Source organism: Trichechus manatus, unplaced genomic scaffold, assembly GCF_000243295.1.
Source record: "Trichechus manatus latirostris isolate Lorelei unplaced genomic scaffold, TriManLat1.0 scaffold00066, whole genome shotgun sequence".
NCBI classification, from domain to species: Eukaryota; Metazoa; Chordata; class Mammalia; order Sirenia; family Trichechidae; genus Trichechus; species Trichechus manatus.
This window is the reverse complement of record NW_004444002.1, coordinates 382,022-406,741: the sequence shown is the minus strand read 5'-3', so window position 1 is coordinate 406,741 and position 24,720 is coordinate 382,022. Positions and strand designations below refer to the sequence as shown.

General features: G+C 36.1%; 1 protein-coding gene across 3 annotated transcripts in view; it reads left to right on the top strand.

Annotated features, from left to right (window-relative positions):
* CUL4B (cullin 4B) overlaps positions 1-22,118 on the top strand; it is a 37,218-nt gene extending 15,100 nt beyond the window's left edge. The window contains exons 8-21 of one of the 3 annotated variants that reach the window (XM_004379580.3): positions 96-185; positions 485-567; positions 4,558-4,625; positions 5,588-5,706; positions 8,040-8,232; positions 9,259-9,363; positions 9,847-9,957; positions 10,391-10,476; positions 11,583-11,690; positions 12,539-12,652; positions 13,382-13,487; positions 14,545-14,717; positions 16,422-16,574; positions 18,829-22,118. In XM_004379580.3, the coding sequence (XP_004379637.2) occupies positions 96-185; positions 485-567; positions 4,558-4,625; positions 5,588-5,706; positions 8,040-8,232; positions 9,259-9,363; positions 9,847-9,957; positions 10,391-10,476; positions 11,583-11,690; positions 12,539-12,652; positions 13,382-13,487; positions 14,545-14,717; positions 16,422-16,574; positions 18,829-18,924 (1,605 nt within the window). In that variant the 3' untranslated portion in view covers positions 18,925-22,118. Of the gene's footprint in view, positions 1-95; positions 186-484; positions 568-4,557; positions 4,626-5,587; positions 5,707-8,039; positions 8,233-9,258; positions 9,364-9,846; positions 9,958-10,390; positions 10,483-11,582; positions 11,691-12,538; positions 12,653-13,381; positions 13,488-14,544; positions 14,718-16,421; positions 16,575-18,828 lie in introns of all 3 variants that reach the window. The other 2 variants (XM_023734261.1, XM_004379581.3) reach the window with 2 other exon arrangements.
* The last annotated feature ends 2,602 nt before the right edge of the window (positions 22,119-24,720 follow it).

Sequence of the window (24,720 nt, the reverse complement as noted above, 5' to 3'; positions counted from 1 at the left end):
TGTTTAAAAACCAATTCATCATACTGTTCACATAGCAGACATTCAGTAACTATTTGTTAAATAAATGAACTCCTTTATTTTGTTCCCCTGCCCAGATTTATCAAGATTCTTTTGAACAACGTTTTTTGGAAGAAACTAACAGGCTCTATGCAGCTGAAGGCCAAAAATTAATGCAAGAAAGAGAGGTATTTGAAAATAATGATTAGTAAATTCACTGTCTCTCAAGTAAACTTTACTTTATAGAACATAAGCTGCCCTTTGCATTTATCTTCCCAACATTGTGATGCTCTTCTCTCACTTAGGTGCCCCTTTCTTTTCTTTCTTCTTAAAGGCCAGCATTCTGGATCATAAACTCTACCCATAATTTTACAAATGATTCAACCCTGTCACATTTGACAGGGCTGCTCCCAGGATCTTTTGGACTTGAAATTTTCTGAATGATTTATGGGGAGAAAAAAATAATATAAAAAAACTGTCTTTGCAGGTTCCTGAATATCTTCATCATGTTAACAAACGTCTAGAAGAAGAAGCAGACAGACTTATTACTTACTTAGATCAGACCACTCAGTAAGTATTACATGCTCAGACTAATAATCTTAACCTGTGTCATTGAATCACTTAATTAAGACACTTTCCAACCAAAAATCAAACCCATCGAGTCGAATTCCTACTCATAGGAATGAGTAGTAGAACTGCCCCATAGGGTTTCCAAGACTCTAAATCTGTAAGAAAGCAGACTGCCTCATCTTTCTCCCAAGGAGCACCTGGTGGGTTTGAACCACTGACCTTTCGATTATCAGTTCAGCACTTAATCATTGCACCACCAGGGCTCCTTAAGGCACTTTTAGGCATCCGAAAACATGTTAGTAACTATTTTCAGGTGTGATTTGAGATTTTTAACAATAGTTTTCATAATCACACTTCAAGTTGCTATTTTCCCTAGTTCATTAGATTTAATCAAGGGTTTGATTATTGTGTGTGTGTGTAGGATATAACTAAAAATTAGTATTAGAGGCTGATGTGATCTTTTAAATCTTTTTTTTATTTTTTCCCATACAAAAATTTATATATACATTGTTATGTGACTCTAATTGCTCTTCCCATACTGTGACAGCACACTTCTCTTTTCCACCCCTGATTCTCCATGTGCATTCAACCAGCTCCTAACCCTCTCTGCCTTCTTTTTTTAATTTTTTTATTGTACTTTAGATGAAGGTTTATAGAGCAAACTAGTTTCTCATTAAACAATTAATACACATATTGTTTTGTGACATTGGTTGCCAACCCCACGACATGTCAACACTTTCCCCTTCTGTACCTTGGGTTCCCCATTACCAGTTTTCCTGTCCCCTCCTGCCTTCTTGTCCTTGACCCTGGGCAGGTGTGCCATTTAGTCTCATTTTGTTTTATGGTCCTGTCTAATCTTTGGCAGAAGGGTGAACTTCAGGAGTGACTTCATTACTGAGCTAAAAGGGTGTCCAGGGGACATACTCTCGAGGTTTTTCCAGTCTCTGTCAGACCAGTAAGTCCGGTCTTTTTCTTTTTGGTGAGTTAGAATTTTCTACATTTTTCTCCAGCTCTGTCTGGGACCCTCTGTTGTGATCCCTGTCAGAGCAGTCGGTGGTGGTAGCCAGGCACCATCTAGTTGTACTGGCCTCAGTCTAGTGGAGGCCCTGGTAGTTGTGGTTCATTAGTCCTTTGGACTAATCTTTTCCTTGTATCCTGTTCTCTTCATTCTCCCTTGCTTCCAAAGGGACGAGACCAGTAGAGTATCTTAGATGGCTGCTCACAGGCTTTTAAGACCCCAGACGCTACTCACCAGGGTAGAATGTAGAACATTGTTTTTATAAACTGTGTTATGCCAGTTGAGCTAGATGTTCCCTGAGACCATGGTCTCCACAGCCCTCCACCCAGCAGTTCAGTCCCTCAGGGAGTCTGGATGTGTCTATCGAGCTTTGAGCTTCCATGACCTTTCCTTGTACAAGTTGTGCTGGCTTCCTCAGTATTGTGTACTGTCTTACCCTTCACCAAACTTATCACTTATCTACTGTCTGTTTAGTGTTTTTCCACCTCCACCCCTCCTCTCCCTCTTAACCATCAGAGATTGTTTCTTTTTGTGTGTAACCCTTTTCATGAGTTTTTATAGTAGTATTCTCATACAGTATTTGTCCTTTTGTGATTGACTTATTTCAGTCAGGATAATGCCCTCCAGATTCATCCATGTTGTGAGATGCTTCACAGATTCATCATTGTTCTTTATCGTTGGGTAGTATTCCATTGTGTGTATGTACTATAGTTTGTTTATCCACTCATCTGTTGATGGGCACCTAGGTTGTTTCCATCTTTTTGCTATTGTGAACAATGCTGCAGTGAACATGGGTGTGCATATGTCTATTCTTGTGACGGCTCTTATTTCTCTAGGATATATTCCTAGGAGTGGGATTGCTGGATCATATGGTATTTCTATTTCTGGCTTTTTAAGGAGGTGCCATATCGTTTTCCAAAATAGTTGTACCATTTTGCATTCCCACCTGCAGTGCATAAGAGTTCCAATCTCCCTGCGGTCTTTCCAACATTTGTTATTATCCGTTTTTTTGATTTGTGCCAGTTATGTGAGGGTGAGATGGTATCTCATTGTGGTTTTGATTTGCATTTCTCTACTGGCTAGTGATCTCGTGCATTTCCTCATGTATCTGTTAGCCGCTTGAATGACTTTTTTGGTGAAGTGTCTGTTCATATCCTCTGTCCATTTTTTTTTTAGTTTGTTTTTCTTTATTGTACTTTAGATGAAGATTTACAGAGCAAACTAGCTTCTCATTAAACAGTTAGTACACATACTGTTTTGTAACATTGGTTGCCAACCCCATGACATGTCAACACTCTCCCTTTCTTAACCTTGGGTTCCCTATTACCAGCTTTCCTGTCCCCTGCTGCCTTCTCATCTTTTCCCCTGGGCTGGTGTGCCCATTTAGTCTCGTTTTGGTTTATGGGGCTGTCTGATCTTTGGCTGAAGGGTGAACCTAGGGAGTGACTTTATTACTGAGCTAAAATGGTGTCCGAGGGCCATACTCGCGAGGTTTCTCCAGTCCCTGTCAGGCCAGTAAATCTGATCTTTTTCTGTGAGTTACAATTTTGTTCTACATTTTTCTCCACCTCTGTCCGGGACCTTCTGTTGTGACCCCAGTCAGAGCAGTCGGTGGTGGTAGCCGGGTACCATTTAGTTGGACTGGACTTAGTCTGGTGGAGGCCGTGGTAGTTGTGGACCGTTAGTCCTTTGGACTAATCTTTTCCTTGTATCTTGTTTTCTTCATTCTCCCTTGCTCCCGAAGGGGTGAGACCAGTGGAGTATCTTAGATGGCTGCTCACAGGCTTTTAAGACCCCAGATGCTACTCACCAAGGTAGAATGCAGAACATTTTCTTTATAAACTATGTTATGCCAGTTGAGCTAGATGTTCCCCGAGATCATGGTCCCCACAGCCCTCCACCCAGCAACTCAGTCCCTCAGGGAGTTTGAATATGTATACTGAGCTTCCATGACCTTTCCTTGGACAAGTAGTGCTGGCTTCCTAAGTGTTGTGTACTGTCTTACCCTTCACCAAAGTTATACTTATCTATTGTCTATTTAGTGTTTTGCTATTCTCTATTTGTTCAAGTTGTGTAGCTAATGTTTTGATTTTGTCCCTTTCTTTTTTGATGTGTGTATTGCTATGAATTGACCTCTGAGCACTGCCTTTGCTGTATTCCAACGGTTTTGGTATGATGTGTTTTCATTCTCGTTTGATTCTAGGAATTTTTTGTGATTCCATCTATTACCCAGTGAGTTTTAAGCACGATGTTACTTAGTTTCCATGTATTTGATTTTTTTCTTTGATCTTGTTATTAATTTCTACCTTGATGATGATGTGATCAGAGAAGATACTTTGTATTATCTCAGTGTTTTGAATTTTGTTGAGGGTTGCTCTGTGGCCTAAGATGTGGTCTCTTCTGGAGAACATTCCATGTGCGTTAGAAAAGAATGTGTACTTTGCTGCTGTTGGGTGGAGTGTTCTATATATATCTGTGAGGTCAAGTTGGTTGATTGTAGCCTTTAGTATCTTCTGTATCTTTGTTGAGTTTTTTTCTAGATGTTCTGTCCTTTACTGAGAGTGATGTGTTGAAGTCTCCTACTATTATTGTGGAACTATCAATTTCTCTTTTAAGTGCTGTTAGAGGATCTTTTAAATCTTAAGACTGATGAAAATTCAGTGCGTGTTCTTAGAAGAAACTTGTTTTTTTGCTTTCCTAAATATTAACAACTAAAAGCAGAGAAACTTGGAAAAAAGCAATGAGAGCAAAACCATGGAAATACTTATTTCATGATATAAATGAAATTATGAAATATGTGGTGTTTTCCTTCTCCTAGGCATAAAGTAGAGTAACTGAGCACCAGTAAATTTATACATAGTATAGAAATATTGAAAGGAACCTAAAATGAGCTGTTTGTTTTTCTTCCCAGGGGACGCTTTGAATCTCCTGGGAAGTCAAATGTCACTAATTCTAGTTTTTTTTTCTCATAGGAAGTCATTAATTGCTACTGTAGAAAAACAACTTCTAGGTGAACACTTAACGGCAATTCTTCAGAAAGGTAATCGGCAATTTGTAAATAAGAGATTATTTTTAAAATGGTAGTGGTAAACAAGCAGGAAATTTGTTAAAAAATTTGTTAAAAGATTGCCCTTTTAAAAGCCTGATAGCATGTGGCTGCATTTTTGAGGATGGATACCACCCTTTCTCCCTGTTTATCACAGTAAACTTTCAGAAAGGTGCCTATTCCTTAACTGAAAGATACAGTGATTGAAACGAGAGATGTCTACCAACACCGGTAAAGAAAGACAGTGGGAATTCTTGACTCAATATATGTAGGATTCAGTATGGAAAGGTGTTCCTTTTTGCACTAAAGTATGTTTGTGTTCATAGCATGTAAAACTAAGCACTTCTACTAATCTCAAGTGATCTAAGAATATACTCTGAGTTTTACTTTGACAGTGCCACAAGTAGCAAGAGTCTTTTCTCTCTAACCATCTTTTCTTTTGTATGAAATGGATATATTTTAGAACTTTTATGTAATTTTACAATTTTATTTCATTCTTAAAATCAAATTCATTAGAACCTCATTTTAACTTAACCTATTTATATACGGCTTTTGATATACCATAGGCCATACCCAATATTCTGAAATATAGCTGCGTACACTAATGCCAGGTGTAATATGACTAATGCATGTAGAGGTATTTATACTGTATAGTTACATAAACCAGTTTTTATAAATGTAGAACATCTGATATACCATGTTAAATGATATAAGCCATTACATGGTCAATTATTATTATTATTATTTGTAGTAATCAAAGCAACTGCATTTAATTTTTACTTATAAAAGTGATTGTTTATTTGGGTTTAATTCAAAGCAAATCTCTACATTACAGTTCAGATATAGACTAGTCGTAGTTCAGACCAGTATCACAATAATAATTTAACTTAAATTTCATTAAAATAGCTGACACTTTTGTTCACTATTTTTTAATGCCAAAATGTTTCAAAATTCAGGTTTAAATAACCTCCTTGATGAAAACCGAATTCAAGATTTATCTCTCCTGTATCAGCTCTTCAGTAGAGTTCGAGGTGGAGTTCAGGTTCTCTTGCAACAGTGGATTGAATACATCAAGGTATTAACGTTTTACCTGTGGTTTTTTCTTTCATGGCTTATAATCTGTGCACCAGAGTGCATATCAGTAAGCATTTCTTACTTCTTTGATCTAAGTGAAAAATAATAATAATAATGGGAATTTTGAGAAGAGTCAACCTGGGAATGATAGATGTGTGGCAAATCAGCAGTAAAATCGTTGCCTTCTTGATGTCTGACATAATTTCTAGCTCTTAGCACTTACAGTACTGAATATGGAAAGAGAAAGAGGATTTTTGTTGGACCCCCAATTTTTTTTCTCCTTCAATCTTACACTGACGCCATATTGCCATTGATTAAGGGTAGGATTACACAGCTGATTAATGTAATTGATGTCAATAAGTTGTACACCTGTAAAAAGTTGAATTGGCAAATGTTGTGTGGTAGATATATTTAAAACAGCAACAACAACTAAAGAGCAGCTACTGAGGCTCTTTATGTACAACCAAAAATCTCATGGGATTTGGTTCCTTGGTTTGGAGGTTTAGGGTCATGGTTTCACGGGACAGCCCAATTAATTGACCTGAGAATGTGTTTAGTGCTTTTGTTCTACCTCCTAGATCGTTGTGTAGTGCCTGGGGTCTTAAAAGCTTACAGGTAGCCATCCAAGGCACAACCATTGGTCTCTATGCACTTGGAGAAACAGAGGAAGAAGGAGAAGCAGGGATGAGAGGAGGAAATGGAATGTGTGGTTAATTGCCTCCATGAACAACTGCCTCCTTTGCCATGAGACCAGAACTGGATGGTGCCTGGCTACCATAACTGAACGTTTTGATCAGATTCCATAGAAGAATCCTGATCAAAAGGGGGAAAATGCAGCACAAAATTTCAAAATACCATGAACTCCAGACTTTCTGGAGCCATTGAGGCTGGATGAACCTCTGAAACTATTGCTCTGACGTATTCTTTACGCCTTGAACCAGAAATATCCCCTCAAGTCTTCTTAAAACCAAACACTAGTTTAGCTTAATTAGGAAAGAATGTCTGCCTTGAGCAGTGTGCACTTTTTTTTGTTTTTAAATTTTATTGTTGTACTTGAAGCGAAAGTTTACAATTCAGGTTAGTCTCTCATACAAAAATTTGTACATACATTGTTATGTGACCCTGATTGCTCTCCTTATACTGTGACAGCACATTCCTCCTTTCCACCCCTGATTTCCCGTGTCTGTTCAACCAGCTCCTGACTCTGGCTGCCTTCTCATCTCACCTCTGGACAGGAGCTGCCCATTTAGTCTCGTGTATCTACTTGAGCTAAGAAGCACACTCTTCATGAGTATCATTTTATGTCACATAGTCCAGTCTAATATTTGTCTGAAGAGTTAGCCTTGGGAATGGTTTAGTGCTGGGTTGACAGAGAGTCTGGGGGCCATGCTTTCTGGGGTTCCTTCAGTCTCAGTCAGACCATTAAGCATGATGTTTTTACTAGAATCGGAGTTCTGCACCCCACTTTTCTCCTGCTGCATCAGGGACTCTGTTGTGCTCCTTGTCAGAGCAGTCATTGGCAGTAGCCAGGCACCATCTAGTTTTTCTGGTCTCAGGCTGATGCAGTCTCTGGTTTATGTGGCCCTTTCTGTCTCTTGGGTTAATACTTTCCTTGTGACTTCGGTGTTCTTCATTCTCCTTTACTCCAGGTGGGTTGGGACCAATTGATGCATCTTAGATGGCCGCTCGCTAGCTTTTAAGACCCCAGACGCCACTCACCAAAGTAGGATGCAGAACATTTTCTTAATAAACTTTGTTATGCCAGTTGACCTAGATGTCCCCTGAAAGCACGGTCCCTAGACCTCTGCTGTGACCAGTGTGCTCTTTTTAAGAACTATATTAAGTTGAGAAGAGCAACTCAAAAGATTAGATAGGAACCTTAGCGGGTAATGGGTTTATGTTAATGGAGGAGGAACAACTCAGAAAAGGAGAGTGAGAATGATTGCACAACTTGAAGAATGTAATCAGTGTTACTGAATTATACGTGTAGAATTGCTAAACTGATATGTTCTGCTGTGTATACGCTCAACAACAAATAAACAAAAAAAATCAAAGCTGACTTTTTTAAAAAGAAGGAAAAGAACCTAGAAGCTGATAATAATAATACCCCATTATGATATTGTATACCCAGTGGTCATTCCTTATTATTTTTGTGATTATAGAAGAATGGCATTGGTCTGGATATTTTATTCGTTTATTTTTCTTCCTGTCACTTCAAAACCAGCTTTATTTTATTTTTAAGACCTTTAAGTAGTGTGACAACTTAAAATATGATTTTGGAATTGGTCTCATGGTAGATAAGTCCAATAAAAAGGGGTAACTTTTGTATTTTAGGCATTTGGCAGCACTATTGTAATTAATCCTGAAAAAGATAAAACCATGGTTCAAGAATTGCTGGATTTTAAAGATAAGGTTGACCATATAATTGATGTCTGTTTTCTGAAGAATGAAAAATTTATTAATGCCATGAAAGAAGCATTTGAAACATTCATTAACAAAAGACCGAACAAACCTGCTGAACTTATAGGTATTTTTCTAGTCCATTTTTCATCTCTTTAATGTTTTCCTTTTATTCATAAAATCTCAGTTAATCTGAAATTTTGATAAGGTTATAGTATACTAATGGCTCATTTATTTGGGATTACTTAGCTGGTAATGTCAAGTCTGAAGAATATTTCTAAGAACCTGGATGTAAAGAGTAAAGTTCTTCAGCTAAAGAACATCTCAAAGCCTACATGTTAAACCTGTTTTTTCTTTGTAAGACAGTACATTGGATCCTATTTACTTTTATTTATAATAAACACGAATTTTTTTAAGCCTCCAACAATTTAGAGGTGAGGCCGGGTGTTATTTCTAGAAGTAAACACTTAAGGCTACAAGAGGGACAGCAAGAATTTAGAGTTGCAACTAGAAAGATAAAAATTCAGGAGGAAAATGAACCTAATAGTATGGGCCCATTTTATGTAAGTGTGTAGTATACTACAGTGCTTCTCAGATTTTCCCACCCAGGCACCTGTTAATGTCAGAGGAGGTACTCTGAGAATGTCTAGGGTCCTCTCCCACAAGGATGAAATTTCTTTGAAGCGTAATATTTATTCTAAAAGTTCTTGCAAACTTTGCCTTCTACTCTATAATGTATTTGGTTTATTTTAATAGCAAAGTAACATTTAAGATTGCTTACCATCAGCATAAAATGGACAGTCCAGGAAGATGCATCATGTTTTTCAGTGGCTTTGAATACTACAGTACAGGGCTGTATCTCCCCATCCCGCTCCCCGAGGGTATTCATACTCAGTTTGTAAGACGCAGCAGTATATAGTGGAAAGTATATTAGATCTGGAGTCAGAAGACTTGGTTTTGAGCTCAGGCTCTGGTATTTATTAGCTCTGTGACATTGAACAAGTCACTTGATCTCCGAGTTTGGAGATTTTAAAAAATACATATATACCTCTTAAGCGTTGAAAAATTGAATATATTATACTCCTGTTTGGGTATGTATAAGTACATCATGGGTACCCATGATCATTAAACAACAAATTTTCCCCCATTTTAGCTAAGTATGTAGATTCAAAGCTTCGTGCAGGCAACAAAGAAGCTACAGATGAAGAACTTGAAAAAATGTTGGATAAAATTATGATCATATTTAGATTTATCTATGGTAAGTATTTGTTACTGTTTTAATATTTGTCCTTTAAAATGAAACACTTGGGGGAAACTAGCAAGTGTGTTCAACCTGAAGGGAGTATTTGTTTGGAGGTTAGAGATTTAAAACTGTATTTTATTCCTAGCATTTAACTCACTGGGGATACTTGAGAGGATTGTTACTTAATTTCCTTGTGCTTTGACTTTACCATAAAGAGGCTTGATTTTTGCTACTTGATTTAATCTCTAGAGTGTTGGTACTAAAGATACCAGTCAGATAAAGCTTTTCTAAAGAAAAGTTAATGTAGTCTTGATTCTTCACAATAAAGAACTTTTGAAATGTCTGACCCAAAAATCTACCTCTTATGTTTCTTGCATTTAACAAACTTGGATAAAATATGTAAAGTAGAATAACTCGGAGTAATGGTGTGGTTTATTAAGCACTTTCAGGCAATTTTGTTGAAATATTATGAGAGTTGTGTTTTATTATTTAACATAGGCAAGGATGTTTTTGAGGCCTTTTATAAGAAAGATTTAGCCAAGCGCCTGCTGGTTGGGAAGAGTGCGTCTGTAGATGCTGAAAAATCAATGCTGTCCAAGCTTAAACATGGTATGTTTCCCATTCTTTCTGTTTCTTTTCTTAGATGTCTGAGGGAAAATGTTAGCTTAATTTTTAAACTCAACTGACTGCCTCTTTTGTCAGTCATTCTGTGATGAAAGCTTAGAGCAAGCTCATGAGGTTTCCAACCTATTGTACATATCCAGAGCTGTTGTGTGTTTTGTATTGTTCTTTTTTTTTAAATTTGTGTAAAAGTTTCCCATTTATCTTATGCCTAAATAGTATATAAGGTTACTACAGGATTAAAGAATTTGACTCTGAATTAGTGGGGCATACACTTTGGGGTAAGAATTTCTTTTTATTCTTATGAATAGTTACAGATCATATTTTATACTAAAGTAAGTTTAACTTTTCATGTTTTCAATTTTAAATTCTTTTTTTTTACCACTTTAAAATATTATAAATGTACAAACATCTTTAATAGAGTGCGGAGCTGCTTTCACCAGCAAACTTGAAGGAATGTTTAAAGACATGGAACTTTCTAAAGACATCATGATTCAGTTCAAACAGGTAAAAGTGAGTTAAACTCTTACTTAATTCCTTGAGCTTAAATATATTAACTTATTGCTGTGGTTTGTACTGAAGAGGATAAATAGAAACATGTATTTGTTGTAAATACTTCATAACAACTTAGATGATATTCACAGTAGAGGAAAAAAAAAAGACCAATGGAATGTAAGTAGATTTGACTTCAGGATTACTTGTTAATGAACACCAAAAATAACATAAAAAATAAAAATAAGATGTATTGAACTGAAGTCAGTACTAGTAAAGCTGTAGCTAGGTAGTGGGAACAGGACTTTCTCCAGCATCTGATCATTGTTGGTGATTTGCATGTTCAAAGGTAGCAGTGAGGAGGGAGGAAAAGATGATAAAGTGGTTGTATAAGGCATTTGGGGACATTGAGAATGAAAAGCTAGAGCCACAGTTTTGAAGATGTAGAAAAGGAAAGTGGTTTTAAAATGTTTAAGAACATAGGTAATAGTGGTAGCAAATTAGATTTTCTTTTCTTGGGGTTCTGGTGACTTACCACTGTATTGCTGAGGTGGGAAGTGAGAGTGGAAGACTCAAGAAAGATCAGTGTTAGTAGGCTCATGAATCCTATGGTAGCTACAGAATAGAATTTTTCTGCTTTGCCCTTTCCCACTCTTCTTCCTTCCCCACTTCAGGTTATCCCCTGCAAACAGGCAGTAGAGCAAGTGAAAAACCGGAAACTTGGGCTGGCTGGTGGGGTGAGGAATGGGGGTTGCTACAAGGTGTTCCAAGCCATATAGGGGTCTCTAAAGGTGAACACTGTAGGCGGTATGGGGAGAATAATGAAGAATAGATCCCGTAACAGCCCAGCTATATGTAAGAAATTATTTAAGTTGATAACACCTATAGTGAGGTCATGTGATCCCTGTGTGCCATTGTAACAAAGTGTTACTCTATATAATTTTTTAGTGTATTTAATACAGGCTTCATTTGTAGTCCTCTTAATAGTTACCTTTTGTTTTAAGGATGGTCAATACTTGCATGTAATTTTTATAAGGAGGAACTTCTTAAATGGGTCATTGTTATGACAAACAGTATGCACTTTTATTATAAGATCTCAGTGTGTGTTGATTTTCTTATAGTATATGCAGAACCAAAATGTACCTGGGAATATTGAATTAACTGTGAATATCCTAACAATGGGTTATTGGCCAACATATGTACCTATGGAAGTCCATTTACCACCAGAGGTAAGAGTTACTGATTACGGTTTAAGTTATAGGCATAAAAGTATATGACATTTTATTTTACCTGTCATTTAAAAACAGTAGGTGCCTTTTAACGTTTGTGTCAGTAAACACATTAACACCAGGTGCCAACTATATTTTAATATTTTACTCTCATATTTCCACGTCTAGTTCAAAGCATAGCTAATGACACCAAGTTTCTGGATTCAGGGCCAATTTCCCTGACCCTTTTTTCATTTCCCCCCGATTGTACCCATCACTCTGCTCAGCTCTCAAAAATTCTTGCCCGTGAGTCACTTGGGAGTGGGATTTCTGAATGATGGGTATCTGAGCAAACCTATATCCTAACTCCTGGGAAAATGTCTAGCGCAGGACTGAAGCCTAGAAAAGAGGGTAAGGCTAGAGAGATAGGTACTGAGAGTCTTCTATGGAGAAGCCTAGCTAGTAGATGAGCTAGTTGAGGGAGAATATAGAGAATAGGAAGAAGAAAAGGGCTTAGACAGAACTTTAGAAAAGGCTCACATTTAGCAGGAAGGAGGAGCCTGTGAAAGAAACCAATGCAGAAGCAACGGTGAGATATGCGAACCAGCATAGCACAGAGGGGCAAAAGCCACTGGAGGTGAAGTGTTTCAAAAGCAGGTGATTAAATGTTGCAGAGGGATCAAAAAGTATTAAGAACTGATAAATGCCATTAGATTTGGTGGTTGGGAGATCATTACCTTGCATCAAAGTGATCAGTGGACCTACTGGATATAGTCTTAAAAATTTCCAGAAATTAGTGCACATGAGGTAATTTAAAGAGTGGCATTGGGATATAGAGCTTAAATAAAGCTTTGTTTCATGTACTTTAGATGGTAAAGCTTCAGGAGATTTTCAAGACATTTTACCTAGGCAAACATAGTGGCCGGAAACTTCAGTGGCAATCAACTCTAGGACACTGTGTGCTAAAAGCAGAATTTAAAGAGGTAAGTAGATGTTCCCAAACTTAGTTTTCATCTTTAATATTGAGATCATTCTTCTTAACTTGAAGGTTTAAGCTGCCGTTTTATAAATTAATCCTAAATATCTGCATGATAACAGTCACAGTTCTGTGTGTGTTTTAAGTATATTTTAAGGATTTGGTGTTTTCCACAGTTTATTTGACCCTGTTGCAGAACCAAAAATAATAATCCTTTTCTGTACCTGTGGATGCCGAATTTATGTTGCCACTTCTTGACAGGAAACTTCTTTTCTTGTTGCTGGGTGAGAGAGAATAGAGTGGGAGTTAAGGGGAACAGTGCCCATATCTAATTTCAAAAAACTCCTGCAGCACTTCATGACTAATCCGCATCAAAGAAGTTGAAAATGCATTTGAAATAGTGATTTCTTGCTGCTTGTGATAAATATCTGTAATGACACATAGAGCTCAGTTATTAATTTTCATTACTTTGTTGTTCTGCTTTAATTATAAGGCTTAAAAAAGGACCTGTGAAAAGGTCACCTAATCCTTTCCCCTATTTTAGGTAGGATCACACTTAAACCCTGCACTGAACATAATGTATTACCACCTCAGGTGGCTTTTCTGGATAATGTTAATCCCTGTTTCTAAATCCACTAATTGAAAAATGCTTTTCTATAAGAGATTACTCATTTGATTTATTTTTCATTTGTTTTTTTTTAAAAATGATGGCTAAACACTGCTATTTCTCCAACAGGGTAAAAAAGAACTCCAGGTCTCTCTTTTTCAAACACTGGTGCTGCTAATGTTTAATGAAGGAGAGGAGTTCAGTTTAGAAGAGATCAAGCAGGCTACCGGAATAGGTTTGTGTTGAATCAACTGATTAGAAGGCATTATTAAATGTCCACTATATGCACACCACTATGTTAAGAGCTCTTGGGGATGCAAAGGAATAATCCCTCTCCTCAGTACTCTTAACATATGCATGGGGAAAGAGGGAAATAACATTTGAAATCATTTCAAAACCATTAAGTACCAATCTGTGGTACTAACTAGAAGTGTTAGGAGTTGGGCGAAACGAGATCACTGTAGACTGGCACAATTGGGAATGCCGTCATGAATGGTTAGGGAGAAGGCATAAGTAGCAAGGAGAAAGATTGGGAGAAAAGGCTTGGACGTAGGAATCATGAAGGATTTAAATGTAGCATAGAATAATGAAAAATGAGATAACTAAGATGGGTGGAGCCTGATCATGGAATCTTGAAAATATAGCAAATGAAACCTACCTTATAAGGTCTCAATTGTGTGACATAACGGAAGTGGTTTATTTGGACAGTTTACCTGGAATCAGTATGCAGATCAGCTTGGAGGTTGGAGAAATTCTAGCCCAGAAACTATTAGGGTAATTCAGGCATAAAGTGATAGGGATTTAAACTAGAGTGAGGCCATTGAGAATGGAGAAGAGCCATCTCTAACGAAGCAACTACTAGATAGGTGGGGGATGAAGGAGCAGGAAGAGTTAAAGAAGATTCCAGGGTTTCTCACCCAGAGTAGGTTGGTAGTATCACCACTAACAATTGAAGAGGACAGAGTTTTATGGGAAAGACGATGAATAAAAATTTGGACATACTGGAGTTGATGGTAAAGCAGCCAGGTACAGTTGGTCTTTAAGTGTGGGATTGGAAATAAGTGAAAGGTCATTTCTAAGGATTTGGCAGTTATCCACATAAAATGATGATTGTATCCTTTAGAGGACAACTAGGAAAAAAGCAATTGGATAGGGCAAAGAAGTCATTGATAACCTTGGGGAAAAAAAGAAACAGTTTTAATGGAGCGATAGGGGTGGAAGTTAGATTGAGGTTGAATATAGCTGTTGATGTTGATGAGCTAGTAACAACTAAACTACTGTTCCTTCTTCAGAGGATGGAGAGTTAAGGAGAACTCTGCAGTCATTGGCTTGTGGCAAAGCTAGAGTTCTGGCGAAAAATCCAAAGGGCAAAGATATTGAAGATGGTGACAAGTTCATTTGTAATGATGATTTCAAACACAAACTTTTCAGGATAAAGATCAATCAAATCCAGATGAAAGAAACGGTATGTATTTTGCTTTCTCCCAGTCTTAATACACTGGAATTATATGTGTTCATAATAAAAATTTTTATGCATAATATTACCACTACCATTAACATTTTCTATGCATATATTAGGCTTAATTTATTTCAGTATTTAATTTTGGAATTTTTTGGAGGGTGATTATCAGATTGAGCTGATAATCAACATAGTTTTATATCCTGCTTTTTCATTTAACTTAAAGCTTTAGAATTTTTCCATGCTATTAAATATTTTCAAAAAATAACAAATGACTGCATAATATTCTTTTATACATGGCTGTGTCATAATGTATTCATCCACTGTCCAGTGTTGGAGAATTAAAGTCATAATTTTTTTTTTAGTATTATAAATAAAACTGCAAGAAACATCTTTGTACCTAAATCTTAATTTCTCTGATCCTTCCCTTATGATAAATTCATGGAAGTAGATTTTTTTGGGTCAGTGGTGTGAAAGTTTTAAGAGTCTTAATACATAATGCCATATTGTATTCCAGAAGGGTTGGACCAATGTAAACCCTGTCCAGTAGCACGTGAGTGCCTGTCTTAACTATGCCTTCAGCAGCGCTAAAGATTATCTCTTTTTTAAAATCTTTGCCAACTTGCTTGGTGAAAAATCTGAATGATTTAGTTAGTATTTCTTTTGATTATGGTGAAGGTGAATATTTTGTTTTTGTTTTTTGCCATTTGAATTTGTAACAGACTTTTGTTAAGGAAACCAACAACCACAGCATTTCCTGAAACCAGTTGCTTCAGTTCCAACCAAGTTTAATGCAGATTTACTTGAGAAAAAGTTTTAATGTTGGACAGTATTTTCAAACAAGTTCCTGTGCTTTTCACTTATACATCAGAGGCATTATTGTTGTTGTTAGGTGCTATCAAGTGGGTTCCAACTCGTAGCGACCCTATACAACAGAGTAGAACTGCTGGTGGATTTGAACTGCCGACCTTTTGGTTAGCAGCCAAACTCTTAACCACTAGGGCTCCTTCAAAGGCATTATACTCCTTTAAAAGATTACCGTGTATTTTTACTACTATAACGTGCTTTACCAGAAAGAAACTGGCTGAAAAAGCCGAAACTGTTCTTTAATTTAATTATTAAAAATTAACATTTTTACTTTAGCATCACGATTGGTAAACTAATTCTTGAACATCTACATTTCTGTACATCTTGAACAAATGTAGTAAGCATTTCTAATCTATATTTATAAAATCAGTTTTTTCAAAATTAATTTTCAGAAGAGTTTGACTCTAACATATAAGCTTGCTAGTTAGTGCTACATTTTGAGTTAACCACTTTATAGTAGTTAGTGTCAGTCACTTTATAGATCAGCTAATGTCATACAGAAATCTGGCAAACAACCTCTTGTGACTAACACACACATTTAGAAGATTTCAAGGACAGAGTAAATTCCTTATTGACCATCTATTTCTAGAAAAGTAATTCAAACATTGTGTTTTTCTGTTAACATTGGCATCATCATCATCAGTATAGGACAGTATAATCAGATGAGAAAAGATTTGTTTGTAGGATTTTTTTTTTTGCCATTTGTGTTTATACAAGTCCCATTTAGAGAATTCCATATATTTAAAGCATTAGTAGTGTCATGTCCCTAAAATACACAATTTCTGTAAATAATCGAGGTTAAACTTCAGGTACGATTCTTAACTTTAAAACTTTTTTTGTTAGGTTGAGGAACAAGCAAGCACTACAGAAAGAGTATTTCAAGACAGACAGTATCAAATTGATGCTGCAATTGTTCGAATTATGAAAATGAGAAAGACACTTAGCCACAATCTTCTTGTTTCTGAAGTGTACAACCAGTTGAAATTTCCTGTAAAGGTAGGTACTTCTTTGTTTACATATTGAGCTTATTATGAGTGAAAGAGAATATATTGGATTTTCAGAATCAAAGCTTACAAACAGATTAAAGCCTCAAGACTGTTTGAAGGGACAAAAGTTTTAATTTTCTATGCTCATGCATATAATTCCAAAAGAAACTTTGTTGGCATCTGCAGGTGGCGATGACAAAAAGGGAAAACAATTTATAAAAGCTCTTAGTATACCTAAAAGTAGCTGCTAAAATGAGTATTTGAAAATTTTCGAGTTTATTCACTATATATTTTTTTGACTTTGTGTTTTTCTCCTTGAAATCCCTTTGGTATTTGACAGATTTGGTTATTTTAGATTGAGTAAAGACTTCTGTTTAGTTAGCTTATATAAGTAATATATACATAATTGTATATTAAGTATATAATCAACGTATGTACTTTAATAATATGCAATATATATAATATATATTGTAATGTATATAATATATAATCATATATACACGTATTACTTATATATACATAATATATGGAACCCCGGTGGCACAGTGGTTAAAGAACTTGGGTGCTAACCAAAAGGTTGGCAGTTCAAATCCACCAATAGCTCGTTGGAAACCCTAAGGGGCAGTTCTACTCTGTTCTATAGGGTCGCTATGAGTCGGCATTGACTCGACAGCAACAGGTAATATGTTTGTGTGTGTGTGTGTGTGTGTGTGTGTGTCTCATTAAAAACTGTATACAGATAGCTAACCATCATCAGATATATTTTTGAAAAGTTAATAGACATGTCCCAATGTACTGCCCAATGATAAAGAAATTTAATGTGATGTTGCACTGGCCTGTCTTCCAAGTTTTAGAAGGTTCCCAAAGCCTTGTGATGATAGACACTTAGTAGAAAGTATGGATAGACTGCTGGTTATTTGGGTTCTTACTAGCTTTGGACTTAGGTAAACTACTTTACCTTGTTGAACTTGTTTCCTCTTTTGTAAAATGAGGTAAAATAATAGTATTTACCTCATAGGATTGTGAAGGTTAAATAAGATCATGCATGTAAAAAACAGCACTAGACCTGGTCCATAGTAAGTACTCAGTAGCTGTTAATTATACAAGGTAGACTTTCTCTAAAACTTAATATGGTTTGGATTTCTCCAAACCTAGTACTGCCTCATTGCCACACTCTCACCCTCATACTCTGTCTAACAATCATTTTACCTCCAGCCAGAGAGAGATCACTGATGTTAGGGAAGTTAGGGGATTTCTATAATGAATATTGTGCTAATAGTCTAGATCTTTCACCATGATTAATAGAAAGTCGTTTGATTTTCAAGGCTCAGGATTATTGGATAAAATTATGGCTGAAATTTTGAGTGTCCTATCAGACTACTTTCCTCCTTTCAAAACCCTCTTGATCAAGTAGCCATTTTACATATTCTGAAAAACTCTATTCACAAGCAAGACTTTTATTTTTATAGGCTAGATGGTGGGCATATAGTGGAATCCCGATATTTCAGAGCTAAATGTGAGATCATGAAGATAATCTACAAGCTTTCTTGATGATCTTTAAACCACAAGTAGGATGTAGAAATCCAAATCATTTATAATAGGAAACACTTAAATCTTACTTTAAACCTGAAATATGAAGCTCTGAAGTTGAGATGATACTTCACTGTTTAAAAGAATACTACAAACATTTGTTGTAATGTTCTTTTAAATAGTGATTTCCCCAGTACATTTTTTATTTAACTTACAAAATTGCAACCTAACTTTGAGAACTGACTTTTGCCCAAGGTAAAGATCTGCTTATCTTCTCAAACTATCTTGTCAAAACTTGGTAGCATTCTGTTTCTGTAAACTATAATATGTTCTCCCTGTGAAATTATAAGTTAGTCTTTTTTACTGAACTCTGTAGAGAGTAACTGGTTCTGAGAAAACCCCTTTACAACAGAAAAATAATAGAAAGTATTATATCACAATATGACAAGGATGGTATAGTATAATACATGTTTTGTATATAGTATAAAAGCTTTTCTTGGTTTATTTTCATTACACTTTTCTCTTTAAAAAATTAAGGCGATTTAATACATTAAATCTAATACAGTTTCTGATCTATAATATTTTACATTTGTTTAATTGTTAAACAAGCTGAAGTTAACTGGAAATTATTCAGTGAGCCAAAACTGTTTTTTCTTTTTTTTAATGGGATGTTGGCAAATGAGATTGACCCAATGATGATGAGCTTTGCACTGAAAGTTTGTCTTCTTTTACAGCCTGCTGATCTTAAGAAGAGAATAGAATCCTTAATTGACAGGGACTACATGGAAAGAGATAAAGAAAATCCAAACCAGTACAACTATATTGCATAAAATGTTGGCCTTGAAACATTTGGTGTCATGCAGTAGCCAATGGATAAACTAACTTGTTGAATCCTATATTATTTGACTTCTTTTATACTACCGATGACCAAATGAAAGTGTAATGGAAATAGTTGAGTGGACTTTTTCAGTGGTTAACATGCCCATTTAAAGAGTAATACTTACCTTTAAGAAGAATGTTGTTGAACTCTTTGCATGTTATTTAGTATGATGTGCAGAAAACTCTTTAAGAAAGTACCTGGTCTTCATGATTCCTCTTTGGAACTGAGGAAGAGGTCCCTATGACTATTAAAAAAAAGGGGGGGGTTCTTATACACCATTAACTATGAAGCAAAAGATTTATTTGCTTAAAATGTCATTTAAAGATACTTAAACTGCATGCAAACTTTATTTACTGTACAGAGTTCTGGATGTATTTATCAAATAGAAAAACCACCCTGGACTTGGTTGTTCACCTGTTTTGTGATTTCCCTTGAAAAGAAAAATATGTTGTCATAGCTATTGATATTTTACCAGGTAATGTTCTGTTACATTGAAAGGGATGTTTTAAAAAAAACTTATTTGGAAACAAGTTTTCAAGTAGGGACTGTTGCTTACATACTATCTTGTAAATACACATCCTAAAATTTTCCATTTATGAGTATGGGATGTGTGTATATGGCTTAGACCTGAGTTTACTGTGCTGGTTAACAGGTACTTATAAAAATAGCTGGAGTATAAGATTGCTGATCATTTGTACTAGAGGAACATCATAGAGAAATCCAACGCTTTTTTTCATATTAAAAATGAATACAATATGAAAATTGCAAAAGAGACCAAATTCAACATGTTTTGTAAACTATTCAGGAGCAAAAATACATCAGCTGCTTTTCAGTTTACCTTAGACTCTAAACGTTATTTGGACAGTTTTGTCTTAACTTGGACCAATTATAGATTGTTACAGGCTTCCTAGGATTTAGCATTCCTATTTTCTCTACCGAAGTTTTTTTGGAAGCATCCCAACTCTCCTCTTTGTTGGTAAATAAGCCCTAGATATACAAGTCTTCCCTTGTTTTCCCCACACACCCTCTGGTTGGGGATTTCAAATTCTGTGTCATAATGACCCTCTTCCATTCAAAATTGCTTCAAGAGTTCTCATAGCCAGTGGACACCTACTTTTCAGGAGAATGTCCCAGGATTGTTCATACTTTAACAGTAGCAAAAGTATTGTTCTTCCAATTGATAATTGGTGTAAAAGGCTTCTCTCTACCATCAGTGTTTTTTATTGTTTGTTGTTGTTGTTTTGGGGGGAAGGGTCACTTGTTTGTTTTTCCCTGAAGATTTGAAGCTTTGAATCGATCTTGGAGGAGAAGCAGAAAATGTTTGTCTGGTTGTTTTGTAAATCAGAACTTCTTTAATGCTTTTTGCAACAGTGTATTTTCTTGCCTATTTGGAGCCATTAAGAAAAATACCTAGGTCCTAATCTTCAGCTAAGGAGACTATTGACTGTATGTCTACCATTGATTGTTTTCTTGAGTTCTCAAAGACTTCCTGTGGCCAGCTATTAAAAAAAATTGCCTGTTCCTCTCTAATTGCATATACTTGTACACTGTTGTCTAGCTATATGTGGTATTTAGAATTCCTTCCAAATTCTTTTTGAGCAACTATTGCCTGTATTTGCTCAGCTCCTCCCTATCAGAACTCATCTGACAAGGAAATGCAGCTGTTATGTTTTCCCTTCCATCGTACTGGACCATCTACATCAGTGTTCTAACTCAACCCTGATGGTCTCTGAGATGTGTAGACTATTATACCAGACTCAATAGTTAGGAGGAGACCCTTGATGTCACCTTCATTATCTTGAAAGCAGGTCCCTTCCCTGAGGCTCTTAATTTTTTTTTGAAAACTTGAGGCTGTTTCAGCTGAAAATTGGCAAGACTATTAAACAAGTTGAAGGGAGCTCTTTAAGAAATTGAAAAGTAATTGCAAGCAATATTGGATGATTGTGACTTTCAGTTGTTCTGTATCAGTTGAATTTTTGTGCTGTTTTTCTCTGTGTACGTGGTGGTTCTATTTTTCTCCAATAAAACTTTTATTTAAAAAAAGTTTCTGGAGAAGCTCTTTAAAATTCAAATATTATATGAAAGTTATAAAGCCATGGGATTTAAAATCTTCTTCCCAGTGATTTCTTTTAATGGATTCACATTTGCCAATTTTGTTATTTTTAAAATTTTCCCTTTGTTTTTGTGGTGGTTTGGTGATGAGGTAGGAGTTTGGGGGGGAGGGTATGGGAAAGAGTAAAATTCCGAGCAATACTCAAGGTGAGTATTTATTCTTAAAAGTCATATTTTTAAAAAATGAAATGCAGATATAAACATTGTTTCACTCATATTCTCAAAGTCAAATAGTTCCATGAAGTCAGTATGAAACAAATCTAGATTTAAGTTGAGGGAATAATAATAAATGCTTTTTTTTTTTTTTAAAAACGACACTTGATGTGTCCTTTCTTTCTGTTAACACTTTAAGTTCTGGGCCAGATAATCCCTCAGTAAGGTGTTCCTCAAGAACCTTATATTAAAAACCAGAATTTAAGAAGCTTTTTTGAAGCTAGCACCTGAGTCTGTTGAATGGTCTTTAACATGCTGTGTTGCTACCATACTCTTGAAATTCTACCTTTTATGTGTGTGTACATTCAGTAAATTATTCTACTTAGGTCTTTGTGTCAAAAAGTTGAGAGGTTTGTTTACTTTTTTATTCTTAGTGTTCGTAAATCTTTTTTTTACATTGGCTGTTTCTAGTTTTGTTTTAATGACCACTCTGTTTAATGCTGTGAAGCACAGGAGTGTTATAAATATGTTCTGTTCTCATTTACATAAAATTGCCAAAACAGATTGTTCATTAAAGAAAAGAGCAGTACTAATGGGAATTTGCATAATTAATGCTTTATATAGTGTCCTTGCTAATGGCTTCATTAATGTTTTTTTTTTCAGTTTTCTAAAAACCTTGCTTTACATTTGAATAGTGAACAGATTACACCTAGAAACACTTGGTTCAAATTTAACACTTTGTTCATTTATTTTCATTTTTTCTTGCTGTATGAAAAAGTATTGTTTCTTTTTTTCAACAGATTAAGTTATAGAAATATAGCAGCATTTGCATGTTAGGTGCTGTCGAGTCGGTTCCTACTCATAGCGACCCTGTGTACAACAGAATGAAACACTGCCCAGTCCTGTGCTATCCTCACAATCATTATGCTTGAGCCCATACAGTCACTGTGTCAGTCCATCTCATTGAGGGTCTTCTCTTTTTCACTGACCCTCTACTCTACCAGACATGATGTTCTTCTCCAGGAACTAGTGTGTCACCATCCTTGCTTCTAAGGAGCATTCTGGCTGTACTTCTTCCAAGATAGATTTGTTCATTCTTCTGGTAGTCCATGGTATATTCAATATTCTTCACCAATACCAAATTCAAAGACATCGATTTTTCAGAAAGTATTTGCACGTGGTATACTTTTATATTTAACAGTCCTTAGAAGTTATGTCTAGTGTAGTAGAAAAAAATTACCCTTTCTTTTGTAGAACCTTTTTTATTTGATGTAGAATATAAAAATGTGCTTGCTAATGTGCTGGATGGATACATTAAAACTTAATAGTTTTGCAAGCTATAAAAGCAGCATCCCCTTCATCTTCCTGTCTTCATGCATGATGTCCTTGATATCATTCCACAACTCATCTGGTCTTTGGTCATTAGTGTTCAATGTGTCAAACCTATTCTTGAGATAGTCTCTAAATTCAGTTGAGATATGCTCTGGGTTGTACTTTGGCTCTTGTGGACTTACTCTAATTTTCTTCAGCTTCAATTTGAACTTGCATGTGAGCAATTGGTGGTCTGTTCCACAGTCGACCCCTGGCCTTGTTCTGACTGATGATATTGAGCTTTTCCATAACGTCTTTCCACAGATGTAGTCGATTTGGTTCCTGTGTATTCCATCTGGTGAGGTCCATGTGTATAGTCACCATTTATGTTGTTGAGAAAAGGTATTTGCAGTGAAGAAGTCTTTGGTCTTGAAAATTCTATCATGGAATCTCTGGAATATCACCAAGGCCATACTTTCCAAGTACTTTGTTTCTAACTTTCGCACTCCAGTCACCAGTACTTACCAGTGCATCTTGATCGTACGTTTGATCAACTTTAGATGCAGAAGTTGGTAAAAATCTTCAGCCCCTAGCAACCACTCATCTCCTTTCTGTCTCCATGCAACTTACCTATTCTGAATATTTCATATAAATGGAGTTATACATATGTGGCCTTTTGTGTCTGGCTTCTTTAACTTAGCATAATGTTTTTTTAAGGTTCATCTATGTTTCAGCATGTATCAGTACTTCATTCCTTTTTATGGCTGAATAATATTCCATTGTATGTCTCTATACCACATTTTGTTTATCCATTCATCCATTGATGGACATTGCATTATTTCCACCTTTTGGCTATTGTGAATAGTGCTGCATTCATATACAAGTTTTTGTTAGAATACTTGTTTTTAATTCTTTGGGGTATATATCCAGCAGTGGTATTTTTATAGGGATTGAATTGAATATATAGGTTGACATCTTAACATTAAGTCGTCCTATCTGCAGCATAAATGTCTTTCCATTTATTTATGTCTTTTTTCATTTATTTCAACAATGTTTTGTAATTGTCAGGAGTGGAACTGCAGGGTCATATGGTAATTCTATGTTTAACTTTTTGAGGAACCAGCAAACTTTTTTTTGCCTAATTTATATTTTTTGTTGTTGAATATATACACAGCAAACATATACCAATTCAACAGTTTCTACATGTACCCTTCAGTGACATTGATTCTGTTCTTTGAGTTGTACAACCATTCTCATCCTCCTCTTCTGAGTTGTACCTCCCCCATTAACATAAACTCACTGCCCCCTAACGTTCCTATCCATCAAGTTGCTGTAGTCAATTTGATCCCATATAGATAAATCTTAAAAGAGCATAATTCTTTACGAGTTAAGCTGAACTATTGTTTGGTTTTAAGAAGACCTCGGGATATTTTTGGCTCTTAAGCCAAAGATTATCTCAGGGCATTAGCTTCAGGGGTTCATCCACCCACCGTTGCTCCAGGAAGTCTAGAGTCCATGAGAATTTGAAGTTTTGTTCTACATTTTCCCCCTTTTGATAAGGATTCGTCTATGGAATCTTTGATCAAAATGTTCAGTAATGGTAGCGGGGCACCATCCAGTTCTGGTCTCATGGCAAAGGAGGCAGTTGTTCATGAAAGCAGTTAGCCACACGTTCCGTATCTTCCTCCTATTCCTGACTCTCCTCCTTCCTTTGTTGCTCCAGGTGAATAGAGACCAATTATTGGACCTTGGATGGCGCTTGCAAGCTTGTAAGACCCCAGGCACTAAGCAACAAACTAGGAGGTAGAACAAAAGCACTAAACACATCATTAGGCCAATTGACTGGGCTGTCCCATGAAACCATGAACCTAAACCTCCAAACAGAGGAACCAAATCCCATGAGGTGTTTGGTTGTACATAAGGAGCCTCAATAGCTACTCTTTTTTTGTGTCATAAATATATCACACAACTTTTGTGAATTCAACTTTCTACAGGTGTACAACAGCAATTACAGTAATCAGCTGTGCAACCCTACCCTTAATCAGTGGGGTTCCAAGAAACTGTTTTCCACAGTGGCTGCACCATTTTGCATTCTCACTGGCCATGTATGATTTCTCCACATATAATTATTCCCAAGGATAATTTCTCCACATCCTTGCCAGTTCATGTT